Source organism: Zingiber officinale, chromosome 9B (genome assembly GCF_018446385.1).
Source record: "Zingiber officinale cultivar Zhangliang chromosome 9B, Zo_v1.1, whole genome shotgun sequence".
NCBI classification, from domain to species: domain Eukaryota; kingdom Viridiplantae; phylum Streptophyta; class Magnoliopsida; order Zingiberales; family Zingiberaceae; genus Zingiber; species Zingiber officinale.
Genome location: NC_056003.1, coordinates 94,988,720 through 95,005,422, shown reverse-complemented (window position 1 = coordinate 95,005,422; position 16,703 = coordinate 94,988,720). Strand labels below are relative to the sequence as shown.

Sequence of the window (16,703 nt, the reverse complement as noted above, 5' to 3'; positions counted from 1 at the left end):
GACACGCCGTGGAGTAGGAGCCCTAATCTTCGAACCACGTTAAACAACGTGTTAGTGGTTTGCTTGTTTCTTTCCTTTAGTATTTAGCTTGTTTGTTTTTGTATTATTCCACTACGCAAGCTAACAATAGTGTAGAAAGCTATCGATTTGGGGGTGCCGTCTATCCAACCCCTCTTCAAGCCGGCCACTGATCCCTTACACAAAAGACTATTGATTACGTATTTATTGGATATACACAGAACAACCGTACTTATCAGTTTGTTGTGTATGAATCACAAATACTGGAGATACACAAGAACTCGATAATAAAATACAGAAATGTCTCGTTCTTCGAGCATGTGTTTCCATATAAGATCGGAAGGATGTTAACTCCTCAAAGCGGGCATATGAAATACAAGATGAAGATGATGATGTGGAACTAGTAGAGGTTAAGCTTAGACGGAGCAAAAAAGCTCGGGTAGAAAAATCCTATGGATCGGATTTTATTAATTTCATGTTGGAAAGTGAATCCCAAAGTTACTCAGAAGTTGTAGGCTCTCATGATTGACCTCACTAGAGAGAGACAATTGCATTTGAGATGGAATCTATCTTGCAAAATCACACTTGAAAACTTGTGGATCTTCTTCCGAGTAGTAAACCATTAGGTTGCAAGTGAATCTTCAAGAAGAAAATGAAATCAAATGGCACAGTTGATAAATATAATGTCAGATTGGTAATAAAAGGATATCGACAACGAGAAGACCTTGATTACTTTGATACATATTCTCCGGTATCGAGAATAACTTCCATTAAAGTATTGATTGCTATTGTCGCTCTATGAAATCTTGAAATACATCAGATGGATGTAAAGACAACCTTTCTAAACGAAAATTTAGAAGACGAAATCTACATAAAGCAACCTGAGGGGTTTTCTGTGTTAGGATAAAAAAAATAAGATTTGCAGATTGGTGAAGTCATTATATGGCTTGAAATAAACACTAAAACAGTGACATGAGAAATTTGATAATGCCATGAAGGAATGTGGATTCAAAATTAATGAATGTAATAAATGTGTCTATATGAAAGCTACAGAGAGTGACTATGTCATCTTGTGCCTATATGTAGATGACATACTTATCATTAGGAGTAATGATAAGATAATCAAATCCACTAAAGATATGTTGAACTCAAGATTTGACATGAAAGATATGGGTCTAGCTGATGTGATTCTAAGAATCAAAATTCTTAGAACGATAGAAGGACTTATTCTTAGTCAGTCCCATTACATGGATAAAATTCTTGAGAAATTCACCAAAGGTGATGATACTGTGTTGGCACGAACGTCGATAGATACGAGTCAACATCTATCGAAAAATCTAGGTGAAAGTCTCTCTCAACTAGAGTGCTCTCGAGTAATTGGAAGTCTGATGTACCTGATGGGTTGTACACGACTAGACTTGACCTACGTAGTAAGTAAACTGAGTAAATACACGAGTAATCCCAGTATTGAGCACTGGAAATGGATAACAAGAGCACTGAGGTACTTAAGGTATACTCGTGAATATAGTCTGCACTATATGAATTATCCTGCTGTGATCAAAGGATACAGCGATGCAAGTTGGATATCTAACATAAAAGATTCTAAGTCTACAAGTGGATATGCATTTACTCTCGAAGGTGCATCCATTTTCTGAAAATCTTCTAAGCAAATCATAATAACCAGATTCACAATAGAATCTGAGTTTGTAGCTTTTGACAAATGTGGTGAAGAGACTGAATGACTACGACAATTCTTAGAAGATATTCTACGATGGTTGAAACCTGTGCTGACAATTTACATACATTGCGATAGTCAATCAACAATTTGCCAGACACAGAGTCATCTGTATAATGGTAAGTCTAGACATATACGTCGTAGACATAATATCATTAGACAACTACTCTCAATGAGAGTTAGCACTGTTGACTATGTGAAGTCAAAGGATAACCTAGTAGATCTGCTAACCAAAGGGTTAAATTGAGAGTTAGTTGCAAGCTCATCACGAGGAATGAGCTTGATGCCGTTGTCAGCGATCAGTGCAGAGGACACTCAACCTATGCTGACTGGAGATCCCAAGAATTAGGTTCAAAGGGACAACTAATTTACACTGATTAGACACACTGTGGGGAACAACCTAATGAATAAGTGAAGGATGGAGGTTAAGCACACGACTTTTAATGATCCAATAAGAGTAATGTGGAATACTCTTAAGGGATCACTTATGTGAGAAAGAAGTGGGGCGGCTTTGAAGAGAATTGGAGACACAATTCTTATAGCTTCTCATAGAACCAGACATGTTCATGGCCAAGAACGAACACACTGATGAGAACTGAGTTGTATCAAGAAGGGACTTGGGTGAGATATGTCTGTTTACGCAAACGGCAAAACAGTTCAAAGACATCATGTCTACTGTCATCCAGTAAGCAAACAGATCCCATAAGGGAAGGTTCAAAGGGTAGAACCTACCTATCCTATACTGGACTCAACTGCTGAATGCTATCACATACCCTACTCCATTTATGTGGGGATTTGTTGGATATATATGAATGGAGAAGAGGTGGAAAAGGCATGGAGCTCCATTGTGAATGGGAGTTTAATTCCACATTGGGAGCTTCAAGGCATGTTGGTTAATTTATATTGATTCACATGCATTGAGGATGTGAGCAAATGTACGGGGAGAGGCTCTCTCTCACGCGTAAGTATGCAGGGGGTGCAAATCCAGGACCTAGATTGCACTGAACCATGTTGACTCGTATGTGGGCACGACTTGCCCGCGCCAAATGTTGGACCAGTTGAGGCAAAATTTGCCCAAGCAGAACAACCAACATTTTACCACGTAAACTTTTTTGTTGTTTGTGTAACAGATGCATTAAAGAAAGATTAATGCAGCTGAGTGAAACAGATACATTAAAGAAAGATTAATACAGCCGAGTGAAACAGATGCATTAAAGAACGATTAATGCAGCCGAGTGAAACGTTGGTGTTATAAAGCTGGCAAATAATGATCATTAAACGATCATTAATGCTGCCATTGGTCTCAACTCTTGTATAAGGAGGCTGTGACCACAGGCAAAATGTTACACACACGAAAGGTTGAATCTCCACCTACGTTCCCCATCTCCTCCATCGTGCATTTTTTGCTCGGTGGAGTGACTGTGATAGCAGTCGGGTACCTCTTAGTTCGTCGTGACCATCAGTGCTTGGTGGGAATCACAATTCACCGTTGTATCCTGGGAAACAGACGACTCAAGAAAGCCTCGAAGCACAGCTAGAGGTGGGGTGAATCTGTTTCAAGGAATTACGTTCATCGTAGGCCTCAGTTTACTCAGTTCACTCGTTCGACCGCTTTCTAGGCTTCGCTCTGTTGTTCGGCAGCAACTCGCTCCGTAGAAGTTTACAACTCGCTCGGCAACAACTTGCTCGACAGAAGATAGAAGCCTACAATTCGCTCGGCAGCATCTCGCTCGGCAGAAGCCTACAACTCGCTCAGTAGAAGCCTTCGATTCGCTCGGTCGGCCTTAAGCTTCGCTTGGCAGAAGCCTGCAACTCGCTCGGCAGAAGTCTTCGATTTGCTCGATCATCCTCTTTGTTCGATCGACCTTAAGCTTCAGTCGGTCGGTCTCTTCACTCGGTCAGCCTCTTCGCTCGGTCAACCTTAAGTATCACTCGGTCGCCCTCTTCGCTCTGTTGGCTTTAAGCTTCACTCGGTCGGCCTAAGCCTCTACTTTCGGTCGGCCTTAGTCTATTTCGCCCGATCTACCACTGTGAAACTTGCTTTTAGTTCTTGACAGGCATCAACCCCTACAGACAGCTTGAGATTATCAGTTCAGGTCATTTCAACAGATAAATTAAATTTATTTCATCTAATTTAAATTCAATTAAGTCCTTTAAAATCTCCAATAACATATTATTTTACTAACACTAACTTTGATATTTAATGTAATAATATATTTCAATGTAAAATTTTCATCGGGAAGAGATAAATACAGATATACATATAATTAAATTTTATATTTTACCATTATATCAGGCATGGGGTGACAATATAGAATAAAATTATATATGCACAATAAATATTTTTACATGATCTTTATGGGCGGAACTGTCCTTTTCTATAAATGTGGGGGGAGGGGAGGAGAGGGGAGTGTATGTGCAGTTGAGCAAGGTTCCAAAATCGATGGATCAGATCCAAACAGAGAAGGCGTGGCAAGGCAAAGCCATGGCCACACTCCCCCGCACCACCGCCGACGCCGCCTGGTCCCTGCTCTCCACCTTCTCCTCCATCCACCGGTGGTATCCCTCCCTCCACACTTGCTGCCTCATCTCCGGCACCGACGGCCATCCCGGCTGCGTCCGCTACTGCGCCAGCGCCCCCGAGGACGACGGCAAGCCGTCCCTCTGGGCCAACGAGGAGCTGCTCCACGTCGACGCCGACGGCCGGAGCTACCGCTACAGGGTGGCCGACAACAACATGGGGTTGGAGCGGTACGAGGCGACGCTGAGCGCGGTGCCGCTCCCGGACGGCGAAGGCGGCGCGGGATGCCAACTCGAGTGGCGGTTCGAGTCCGACCCGGTCCAGGGTTGGACCGAGGAGGGCTTCGTCGCCTACTTGCAGGCCGGCGTCGCCGCCATGGCGGAGCGAGTGGAGGAAGCCCTGCGCCCACCGCCGCCGACCATCGGAAAGTGCGACGCCGTCGATGTAGCAAACTGTACCTAAATTAATAAATAATTTAGTGGAAGCGAATAAATTCCATGGAATTAATTTAATTGGGCGTTGCTTTCTTATTCGGATTGGAGGATAGAGAGAGAGAGACGCGAGAGATGAGAGAGAAAGGCATGCTGCCAGGGACAATCACGGCGAGTATTGTGGTATCACTTTAACGCTCGCAAGGCAGGGCATCGGATTCTTAAAAAAGCCCTTTATTTTTATTGAATCTTTAAGGGCACGCTTAAATTTGAAAAATCAATAAAAAAAAAAAACAGACATTCAGCCACCCACGTGTTTTTCTTTGTTAGCAAAGGGAGAGGAAATGATGTTTAGGATCGTTTATTTTATCTTTCAGCCACTGATAAATCATAAAAGTAACATTTAAATTTATGAAATTCTCAAAAATCTTATTTAACTTTTTCAGATTCTACAAATGATATATTTATTATTCATTTTACTCTCAATTAATTACTATGCCACTGAATTCATTTCAAAGAGTTTAAATAAAATATCACAATGGTATTGAATTTAATGTTTAGACAGTATGTTGATTGTCAAATGTAGCTCTAATGAAAAATAAATACTCCCTTCAATAAATTTAATAAATCCGAAAGTTAGATGGGTAATTCCACAACTTTTAAGTGCACTGTTTATTTTGCTCTTAATCTTTGTTTTTTTTTAAAAAAAAAGAAAAAAAAAACTCCAAAACCATCGCCAGATCCGCACTGACGCCGTTGCCGCAAAAGATGCTCTTCAAGAGCAGCTCTCCCGCCGTGTTTGGCGTCGGTCTACGTTCTTGGGATTGCATTTTTGTTTTATTTTGTTTAATTAGTAAGCACATTGTGATTCGGGACACTGGCCAGAGCTAATTTTTCTGCGTCGAGCCGAGTCAATCTGTCCATTTTAAAATAGGGATAAAACTAAAGAGACTTAAATAAGGACTTTCGGTCATTTGAACTCTTTTTGTTTTTTTTGGTATGATTCCCTTTAAGATGAGACATGTGACTAAATTTACTACAAACTCACATTCAGTGGATCAATTAGAAATTTCTTTACAGATGCACATAATAGAAAAAAGAAGAAAAAAATAGAATAGTTGTTCCTAAGCAGCAACCACAGCAGTTATAACTAGTTTGCAAGAAGATTCAAGGAAGAAATGACAAGCCACTCTAGTTATAACTAATTTGCAAGAAAATTCAATGAAGAAATGACAATAAACAGTCAGTGGTGTATTTCACAGGTGGTTATTTTATGAACACCATGTAACAGTGGATATTATCACTAGTCTCTTATATAAGGAACGAAGCCCCTTAGATAATATAAAGTGCTTTTCACAATCCGTCCGTGTGACTAAAGGTGAATATCCTCACCCTTATTATACCTGTCCGTCCGTAGACAGACCAACATAAAAAAAAATAAATTATGATGATTAAATATGAAAAAAAGTAAATTACGATGATTAAAAAGACAAATGACAAATAAGGTAAGTTTACACATGCTTTTCACAATCAGTCTATTATATAAAAGGAGATAGATCATGAAATCCTCTCAGGATGATACGATAGTTGAGACATAAGATACTATCATATAAAATCTTGGAATCGAAACTTAACGTATCTAAGCATACTTTCCCTCATATTTTGACTACCTGCAATCCTACATTAATAGTTAATAGTCATTCGTGATTTATCTTCTTTATATAGACTTAAAGACAGATTGACGAAGGTACTAGGGCAAACGAATCGTCTTTTGCCACACAAAGTCAACTTATAATCAACTATCAAATAACTAATGGACGGAAGATTTTTTTTTTCCGAAAACATACATCCCTCAAGAATTGATCATTTCTTATTGTAATCAACCTGTCACCTTCTAATTAACTTGACACCCGTGAGAATGAAGCCCTTCAAATCATGATGCTTCTTAGAGGAGTAGAATGACAAAAATTTCTTGTATCTTCCCCGCTAAGATTTTAGCTGATTTTTCTTAGAACTATAAATCAAGCCTCCTAAATTGACACAATCGGTAATTATATAAAGAGTAAATCTTGCTGAAAAGAATCTGGTCAGCTAGAAATCTCAATCTCCCAATTAAAATACATGCATGGACATGCATATAATTAATGTGACCATATGAAATTACTAAAATACCCATACATATACATGCATGCATATATTCTAACTGGCCAGATTCTGACCATTTAGCAATACCCTTATATAAATAGTTACTCCAATAAATCTCGAGATCGATTTCCAATGAATATAAAATACCTCCTCGTACAAAATGCCTTTGTGCTAGATTAGATCGTGTGAGAGAAACATTATCACCTTTTCTTCCAATAAACCAACCTTTCACGTCATGCCTCACCGCTCAAAAAGTTTGCTTCATATTATTATTCATGGATGAATAGGAAAAGGGTGAGAAAAGGAGAAAAGGGAAACAAAATAGGAAGGAACAATCTTTCAACTGCACGTCTTGTTCTTCACCTCTTCTTATTCACAAAATTCTAAATCTTAACGATACACTAACAGCCAATGGAGAAGCTTGACTTCTTATGTTCCTGTGGTATCATGATGATAAGATGCATAAATATGCGATCAGATCTTAAATGAAACACTCAAATGAAAGGTAAAAGGACACCATTACAATTTCCCCCCAGATTTATCGTTACTGCGAAGCAGCATTTGCTTTCACAGGGAGAGGTATACCAAAAGCCATATAAAATTTGAGTCCAACCTGTACGAGTGCAAAAATTGGTGGCTGTAAGAACATGATGCATCACCAATTCAGCACGAGTTAGCAAAAAAGAATTAATCCATATCGGGAAAAAAAAACTTCAACCAAAATTCTGACATGGTAATTAATCATTCAGCGACGAGTGAGACTCGATCTCTCACATCAGAATATTGGAATCAATCTGCTGGACATTTGGAAATATCTGCCTCAAAGTACTAGAGTAATTTGGCAAGCTTGCCTGAAAAATAAAATAAAATACATATTCGTCAATCAATTCAACTAGATTTATTCGGCTAAAGAATCAAAATCAATCATCCACAAAACTGAGCAGATTTGCCAACCATTCCAGTCACATATATGCACATATCATCCGTAAGTGATTTTTTTTTTTTTTTGGTTAATTGACATAAAGAAGTGGCAATAGACAATAATCTCTACTCGAATTAAGCAAAAGTATTTTTCAGAAAGAGATGTTTTTATCAAGATGATGCAAGTAAGTCATTCCTACAGAGAAATTGCAACGAGATTCCAGTTTTGTTCAACCGGTGAAGTGGTCCTTCATAAATTTTCAATTAATTTAATACTAAATCTAGCCTTGCGATTGCTTGTTATAGGAGTTTTTGGGGGAGATACAAAATTGCTCCCTAAATCCCACTTTAAATCTAGCTGTATTTTTTTTTTCTTGATTTGATAGTGGAGAGGTTTTCACAAGTGAACCCACCCAAAGTTAAAGTAGTGTTCTTCTTTCTCACATAGAGAAGGGGCTCTCTCATATAGAGAAGGAATTTCACACAAAAATTGAAAGTGGACGCCACTTTTAGAAACTCGATTCTAAACAAAGGAAATAGATGAGCAATTTGGAAGATGCATTAATTCTCATTAATCGACTACCAAAAGAAATCTAATTGCCAAATAATTCTCAATCTACAATAATAAAATTTAATAGAGGAATAACATCCACATAACTCTGAATATTTTGAGGAACACTTCAGTGTTGCTTTCTGCAGCTTCCCTCATAATATCAATCTTTGATGTCACGGGAACATATAGATAGAGAAAAGAGATTCCAAGAACATTGAAACATTAAATTGTGATTTTATCAATTATGTTAATACAGAAATAAAACAGAAACACACATGAAAAATGCTACACTTCAAAAATACACAAATCCACCAAAATCAAATAATTTGACAGAGCAATGACGCTAAGAGAATCTATGATATTTCCAAGAACTAAAATTGAAGAGGGATCCTGAAAAAGTTATATAACAAATTTTTATTAAATTTGCTAGAGGCTTCCGTGTTTAATGCTGATACAAAAACAATAGTTCCACAAGAAAAAAAAAATCATTTTGAAACTTCAACTAATGAAATCACTGGAGTTGAGATTACTTGGGCACAAAAAAAGAGGGGAGATGAAAAGACTCAAAAAAATTGTACATGGAGCCTGAATCACTAAGATATTGAGTAATTTCCCCTTCCCTCCCCCTATCCCAACCTTCTTTCTCTCAAGTAAACCCAGCCCAATTATGTGACCGAACCAAGTCTGCTCTCATGAGGCCAGTCATGAAACCACAGTGCTTCATCACATTTGATTATGCAACAAGCTAAAGCAAACAATTTATATACAACAACAACAACAACCAAGCCTTTTCCCACTAGGTAGGGTCAGCTATATGAATCCTTTTACGTCATTGAGCTCTATCTCCTATTATATCATCATCTATATTTAAATAAATTTTATCTTATTTTATTGTTGCTAACCAAGTCTTTTTTGGTCTTTCTCTTCCTCGTTTAATATGCATTCTTATCATAGTTTCACATCGTCTAACTGGAGCATTTATTGGTCGTAGTACATGTCCGTACCATCTTAAACGTGTCTCTCAGAGTTTTTCCTCAATAGATGTAACTCCAACTTTCTCTCTAATGCTCTCATTTCTTATTTTGTCTATCTTCATATGTCCACACATCCACCTTAACATCCTCATATCTGCAACTCTCATCTTTTGCTCATGTGCTCGAGTCATAGCCCAACATTCAGCTCCATATAACATAGCAGGTTTAACTGCGGTTTTATAGAACTTTCCTTTAAGTTTAAGAGGTACTTTACGGTTACATAAAACACTCGACGCTCCCCTCCATTTCACCCATCCTGCTTGTATTCTATGTAAGACATCTCTCTCAATCCCTCCATCATTTTGTAAAAATGATCTTAAATATTTAAATCTTTCGGTTGCAGGCAACTCGTCCTCTCCTATCTTAACAATTGTCTTATTACTTCTAATATTGCTAAACTTAAATTTCATATATTCTGTCTTTAAAACCTTTCCCTTCTAGTGTTTCCCTCCAAGATTCTAGCTTAGCATTTACTCCTTCACGTATCTCATCTACCAAAATAATATTATCTGCAAACAACATGCACCACGATACTGTGTCTTGAATGTGCGCAGTTCGTCCATAATTAGTGTAAAAAAATAGGGACTTAGAACTGATCCTTGATGTAACCTATCTTTATTGGAAATGCTTCAATTACTCCGCCTGAAGTCTTTACTCTGGTCGTTACATCCTCATACATATCCTTAATTAGTTCAATATATGTTACGCTAACACCTCTCTTTTCTAAAATTCCCCATATAATTTCTCTTGGGACTCTATCATAAGCTTTTTCTAAGTCAATGAATACCATGTGTAGATCTTGTTTTTGCTCCCGATATTTTTCAATTAATTGTCTAAGAAGATGTATAGCTTCTATTGTCGACCTTCCAGGCATGCACCCAAATTGATTTTCTGTCATTGTGATCTCCTTCCTTAATCTTTTTTCTATTACTTTTTCTCAAAGTTTCATAGTATGACTCATTAGTTTAATACCCCTATAGTTTGCATAATTTTGTACGTTTCCCTTATTCTTATATAAGGGAACTAGAGTACTTATTGTTGGGGTTGCAAGGTTGCAAACATAGTCCCATATTGAAAACACATGGAAAAGATCATGGGTTTATAAGAGAAAGATATCTTCATTGGCATGAGGCCTTTTGGGTAGAGCCCAAGAGCAAAACCATGAGGGCTTAAGCCCAAAGTGGACAATATCATGCTATTGTGGAGATATCTAAATTATTTTCGATCCTACAATTGGTATCAGAGCCCGGACTGCCAGAAGGTTTAACTGCCGACTGTGCACAAGAGCTATGGTCTGATTGAACCATGTGAATACAATATTGACCTCGAACAAAGAAAGTGGGGGCTCCTATGTTCGGATCAAGATGACCAGACACCAGGCAGGAAGTCCTAGTAGGTCGGGTGGACCGAGGGGCAGGAAGTCCTAGTTGCACCAGGCAGGAAGTCCTAGTTGCGGCTAGGCAAGGAAGTCCTAGTAGGTCGGGTAGACCGAGGGGCAGGAAGACCTGGTGGGTCAAGGATCAGACGTGGGAAGCCCATGGTCCTTTGTTTGAGGGAGGGATTGTTGGGGTTGCAAGGTTGCAAACATAGTCCCATATTGAAAACACATGGAAAAGATCATGGGTTTATAAGAGAAAGATATCTTCATTGGCATGAGGCCTTTTGGGTAGAGCCCAAGAGCAAAACCATGAGGGCTTAAGCCCAAAGTGGACAATATCATGCTATTGTGGAGATATCTAAATTCTTTTCGATCCTACACTTATCCTCTATTGATCAGATATTTTTTTCGTTTTCAATATCATGTTAAATAATTTTGTAAGTCATTCAATACCTTGCTTCCCTAAGCACTTCCATACCTCTATCGGAATATCATCTGTGTTAGTGCAATATCCCTTAGGTCAAGGTTGACTGGTTTGACCAAGCTTGAGTCTTGGTAATAGTTTCGATGTTTGACAATACATGTAGACACATGGATAATGCAGGTGCAATTGTTCATCTGGGAGATTGTTGGGACCGATCAGTGTGGATGAAGAAGAGTCAGTAGGTCGAGATGATGCTTGATCGAAGTCCTGGAAGGTTAGGCGGATGGAAAATCCTAGTGAGTGAAGGTGAAGGAAATCCTAGTGAGTGAAACCGGTGAAAGTCCCAGTGGTGAAGCTAGAAAGAAATCGTGAGTGAAGCGGATGAAAGTCCAGTGAGTGAAGGCGGATGGAAAACCCTAGTGGTGAAGCTAGGTGAAAGTCCCAGTGAGTGAAGCCAGCAAGGAAAATCCAGAGGATCGAGGATGATCGGACATCCGGTGTTGGGAAGTCCAAGTAGGTTGACCGGATACTTGCACGAAGAGAAAAGTCCAAGTGGGTCAAAGGGTTGACCGGACACTTGTCTAGCAGGTCGAGGGTGACCGGATGTTAGGCATGATGTACCAACAGTCGAGGTTGACCGGATGTTGGTTGAGAGGCTTAGGACTTGGTTTTGACAAAAAAGAGCTGGATCGATCGATGGATCGATCCGGCTTTTCCAATGGAAGAGCCTGGATCGATCAATGGATCGATCCGAAGGTTCAAATCGATCGATGGATCGATTGGGGCCTTTGCCGTGCGATAGCCGGATCGTGCGTGGATCGATCCGCATTTTCCGCAGCGAGGCACTCTGGATCGATCCGTGGATCGATCCAAAGCCTCCCCGATCAATTGGGAGCAATTCAATCGATCGGGATCCGACCGTTGGCGTCGATTTAAGCTGTAGGCGGGCGTCTCCTTCGGTAGCACTTACACGATTCATTTCAGATCCTCGACAGCAACTCCACAGCTCTCTCTAAGCTCCAGATCGCCAGTTCTTGAAGGTTCTTGGAGGGTCTTCCAAGTCAAGAGGCAGATCAAAAGCAAGAAGAAGAAGAAGTTAGGGTTAGGGTTTTTATTGTACATCTTGTAAGCTTTTGCTTATCTTGTATTTCCCTTTCTTCTTCTTGTATTGAGAGTGTTGTAGGGCTTCTCCGCCTTTGGTAGTTACCATAAAGGAGTGTTATTCATAGTGGAGGGTGCGTGAGTAGGTGTAGATCCTTGGACTAGTCACCTCTTGTGAGGTGGATACCAAGTAAACGAACCGTGTTAGCGTTGTATGCTTTTGTTTCTGTATTTTCCGCTGCACATCTTCGAAGAAACAAGCAACGTCAACCACGAAGCACGCGACGAGCTATTCACCCCCCCCTCTAGCTACATTTTGGTCCTAACAATCTGGTCCAACGACTTTTCCATTGTGCATCTCATTTAAAGTTTGTTTTACTTCTGAAGTTTGAATTCTACGATAAAAATTAAAATTTCTATGCTCATTTGACCCAATTAAATTACCTAAGTTAAGTTGGTCACCTAAACTTTCATTAAAAAGTTGATGAAAATACCTCTTACACCGCTCTTTTATTTCTCCATCGTTTACTAATACCCTATTACATTCATCTTTAATACATTTTATTTGGCTAAGATCTCTTGTTTTTCTTTTTCTCACTTTAATTATTCTATAAATGTCTCTTTCACCTTCTTTTGTATCCAATTTTTGATATAACTGTTCAAAAATTTCATTTTTTGCTTCACTCACTACTTTCTTAGCTTCTTTCTTGACTGTTGTATATTTTTTTAAGTTTTCCTCGTTCTTACAAATATATAATTCCTTATAAGCTATTCGTTTTTTCCTTCACTTTCTCTTGTACTTTCTCATTCCACCACCAAAATTCTTTACTTAGTGGTGCATGTCCCTTTGACTCACCGAGTACACTCTTAGTTACTATTTTCAACTTTGATACCATCTTATCCCATGTTGTATTAGAATCATCGTATATTTCACCTAATGCTTGTACTTCTACCTTCTCCTTAAATATATGTTGCTTCCAATCCTTTAACTTCCACCACTTAATTCTAGGAATTGTATATATTCTTTCTATTGATACTATGTTTGAGGTGTATATCCAACACTACTACCCTATGTTGGGTAGTTAAGCTTTATCCAGGGATGACTTTGCAATCTTTACAAATCTTTCTATCCTTCTTCCTAACTATAAGAAAGTCAATTTGCGATTTATTATTCCCACTTTTGAATGTGACTAAGTGTTCTTCTCGTTTCTTAAAAAACGTATTAGCTAATATAAGGTCATATGCTATCGCAAAATCTAATATAGTTTTCCCTTTCTCATTCCTCGTTCCAAACCCATAACTCCCATGTACTCTCTCATATTCCTCATTTTTTACTCCGACATGTCCATTTAGATCACATTCTATTAAAATCATTTCATTTGGTGGAATATTTTGTAATATTTCATCTAAGTCCTCCCAAAACCTTGATTTGGTAGCTTCATCTAATCCTACTCGTGGTGCATATACGCTAATTATGTTCATAGTTTCCTTCGCCACTATTATCTTAAGAGCTATAATTCTATCCCCTTTTCTAACTACTCCTACAACTTCATCCTTTAACAAACTATCTACAATAACACACACTCCATTTCTTGCTTTACTCTTTCTAGTGTACCATAACTTAAAACCAGAGTTTTCTATCATCTTTGCCTTCTCACCTATCCATTTTGTCTCTTGTTCACACAAAATACTAATTTTTCTCCTAATCATCATATTTACTACTTCCATTGATTTACCAGTGAGAGTTCCTATATTTCATGTTCTAAATCTTAGATTATTAGTTTTCCTATCATATTTGTTTTTATCTAACCTATAGTGTGAGAACTCTTGCCTATTTAACACTACACCCAAATTCTCATGGAAACGTAGCGGTCCTTGCTGAGACATTACAGTCAGACCCTGTAATACGAACTCTTGCATATTTATCACTACACCCGAGTTCTGGAGATGTAGCGGTTCTTGCCGAGACGTTACAGTCGGACCCTGCAACACATTCCTTCCGGGGAACAACCTAGCATTAGCACAATAGTTTAATGGATTCATTCATTGAATATTTGTCATAGTTTGACGCTGGCTGGCAAACAATTTATATAAGTAATTAAATTTAATATGAAACCTGAAATGGCACAAAAATAAAGACATCAAGCGATGGATGCATAACTATGATTGTAGAAATGAGTAAGTTCAATGAACATCTAAAGTAAAAAAATACAAGTGAAATTGTTAAAAGGAAGAAACATACACAAGGATTGCGCTCAAGGTAAATGGTTGTAAGCTTCTCCCTTGAACCTGAGACAGCAAGATCTATGCCTTCTAGAGAAGTTATTTGGTTATCATTCAGCCACAGGTCTTCTAACCTGCAAGGTACATGGAGAATGAATTAGGCAAAAGATAATGAACCAAAGGGATAGTAAGTACCTTTATACCTTGTCAACTTTTCAATTTCACCAATTGCAGTAAGTTTATTAGATGAAATGTCCAGTACACGAAGGTTTTCTAAGGTGGATAGCCCTTCCATCTTCTGTATACCATTATGACTCAAATACAGTTCTTCAAGAGCGATGCATTCCTGAAAATATGTAGAATTGATTAGCCATCTCCAAAACATAATGGAATGTAAAATAGAACAGGCATTACTTCACCTGGAACCCTATCATGGATGTCAAACGGTTGCTCTGTAAACTTAATTTTCTGATAGATTTCAGCCCACACAAGTTGACTGTCCTAATACGATTTCGTCCGAGCCATAACTCTTGTAAGTTTGTCAATGTCTGAAAGTTCTCCATTACCTTCACAAAGGCAGAAAAATCATGGACTAAAACTCAATAGGATTACTAATGTCTTGGATTAACAAAAATACTAGCTTATTGCTAACAAATTGATGACTGATTCTAACACAGTTTATGAGACCGCTGGATTCTTGATTAGGAAATTGTGTTTAAATAACTAAGGTATGATACTCACCCTTAATCTATTTGAACCAAGTTCAAGGATCTGCAATAACTGCAAGTGTTCAAGTTCCTCCATCTTGTTAATTTCATTCTTTGAAACATAAAGCTCCTTCAACGTACTTGAGATCTTTGATAAGCCATTTAAGGAAGTAATCTCATTGAAAGAGACATCAAAAACCAGAAGTTTCTTGAAAATGCTAGCATCAGGTATTTTTCTCAGCTTGTTGTCCCGGAATACCAATTCCTGCAAAATAAAACAAATACCAGAAATGATTTCCTTGAGTTTTATAAAGGAGCATAGTGAAATAGGTTGTCCTCTATTCACAAAATGGAAAAAAAAAAGCATTTAGAGAATGAACAATAATATTTGAGCATAGTATTTGACTTTCTAACAAAATACATAGTAATAATTAAAGTTACCCATTTTATCAGAGTATGTTGTGTTCCCAATGAAAGCCTATATGTTTCATGTCCAATCAGATTAAGAAAAAATCCGTTTTCCCTAGTTGAAGCTCCTAGTTCTTGATTGATATATCGATTGTACAAATGCAAATACAAGAAAACAATGTTGAGGTGCTCTGCATTTGGACCATTGGAGATCCGCAAGCTTCTTTAATGAAGGCATTATTATAACTATGAGTATCAGGTTCCTTCCTCACAAGCCGATTTTCCTATCACCAAAATCAAAATTTATTTTACTTCTCCTCATTTTATTTGTTATGGTAAAAAAGACTTTTTTTGACGTCTCTTTCAGCTCAAATAGAAATAGAAGAAACCATTTCTATAGAGCGCAGTTTAATTTATATATTTTAAAATCAGATTGCTTTTATTAAGAATAAGAGGTAGAGGTACAAAACACATGCATTTTGGATTAGGAAGTGCTATTATTAAGAACAAGAAGGTGGAAGGAGCTTTTACAATCAAGCCAGCTATGGCATTCCAGCGGGAGATTTGCTCGACGCCCTCATCGTCGAAGAGGTTCTGCCGAAGCGAGAGCTTTTGCAGCCGCGAGAGGCGGCCGATCCTCTCATCCAGCTTGGAGAGCCTGTTCGCAGTAAGATCCAACTCGACGAGGTCCTCAGGTATCTCGATCTCGCTCAGGTCGTGGAGCTGAAAGCTCGTGAGATCGAGGCAACGCGCCTGCGACTCCAACTCCTCCTCTTCCTCCTCCTCCGCCCGCCCTCCTTCCCCTCGGACCTGGAGGGCTCCGTTGTGCTCTCCCGGGCGTGGGCTTTGCTCCTCCATCACTCCGTCGAGAGGGCGGAGAGAAACAGAACAAAAGCCCTAGAATTTGAAGAGGAAAAGAGGGCAAAATTGTCAGAGAATAAATATAAATCTGGAAACTTCCGAAAGTGGGGTGGAATCTACAAGAACGAATCAACAGTCGCATGAGTACCCAGTTCCGCACCCAATGCTCCGGTTCAAACCAACATTTTGAGTGCAATCAGTGCTATAACTTGATTAAATTACTCCGTTAATTAGTGCAATTAG

The 16,703-nt window shown here is 38.6% G+C and overlaps 2 protein-coding genes across 4 annotated transcripts; one reads left to right on the top strand and one right to left on the bottom strand.

Moving 5' to 3' along the window:
* The first annotated feature begins 4,142 nt into the window (after nucleotides 1-4,142).
* LOC122024508 (lachrymatory-factor synthase-like) lies at nucleotides 4,143-4,878 on the top strand. The gene has a single exon (XM_042583151.1). It carries the CDS (start codon nucleotides 4,197-4,199, stop codon nucleotides 4,734-4,736), a length of 540 nt encoding a protein of 179 aa, XP_042439085.1. The 5' UTR covers nucleotides 4,143-4,196; the 3' UTR covers nucleotides 4,737-4,878.
* Nucleotides 4,879-7,331: 2,453 nt separating this feature from the next.
* Nucleotides 7,332-16,500, bottom strand: LOC122025108 (protein phosphatase 1 regulatory inhibitor subunit PPP1R7 homolog). 3 transcript variants are annotated; one of them, XM_042583868.1, is made up of 7 exons: nucleotides 16,131-16,500; nucleotides 15,226-15,456; nucleotides 14,904-15,050; nucleotides 14,688-14,830; nucleotides 14,504-14,618; nucleotides 7,581-7,701; nucleotides 7,332-7,487 (listed from the first exon to the last, which is right to left on the bottom strand). In XM_042583868.1, the coding sequence occupies exons 1-6, from the start codon at nucleotides 16,455-16,457 to the stop codon at nucleotides 7,621-7,623; spliced, it is 1,044 nt and encodes a 347-aa protein (XP_042439802.1). In that variant the 5' UTR covers nucleotides 16,458-16,500; the 3' UTR covers nucleotides 7,332-7,487; nucleotides 7,581-7,620. The 3 variants fall into 3 exon arrangements, with proteins under 3 accessions (XP_042439802.1, XP_042439801.1, XP_042439800.1); XM_042583867.1 differs by having other exon boundaries at nucleotides 7,332-7,463; XM_042583866.1 differs by having other exon boundaries at nucleotides 7,332-7,701.
* Nucleotides 16,501-16,703: the final 203 nt, after the last annotated feature.

Bases quoted from the DNA above. Each gene is read 5' to 3' on its own strand.
- LOC122024508 (XM_042583151.1), top strand. From the start codon at position 4,197: ATGGATCAGATCCAAACAGAGAAGGCGTGGCAAGGCAAAGCCATGGCC.
- LOC122025108 (XM_042583866.1), bottom strand. From the start codon at position 16,457: ATGGAGGAGCAAAGCCCACGCCCGGGAGAGCACAACGGAGCCCTCCAG. The intron at 14,831-14,903 runs GTGAAGTAATGC...ACATATTTTCAG, and splicing joins CATCCATGATAGGGTTCCAG to GAATGCATCGCTCTTGAAGA. The intron at 14,619-14,687 runs GTATAAAGGTAC...TGTACCTTGCAG, and splicing joins GAAATTGAAAAGTTGACAAG to GTTAGAAGACCTGTGGCTGA.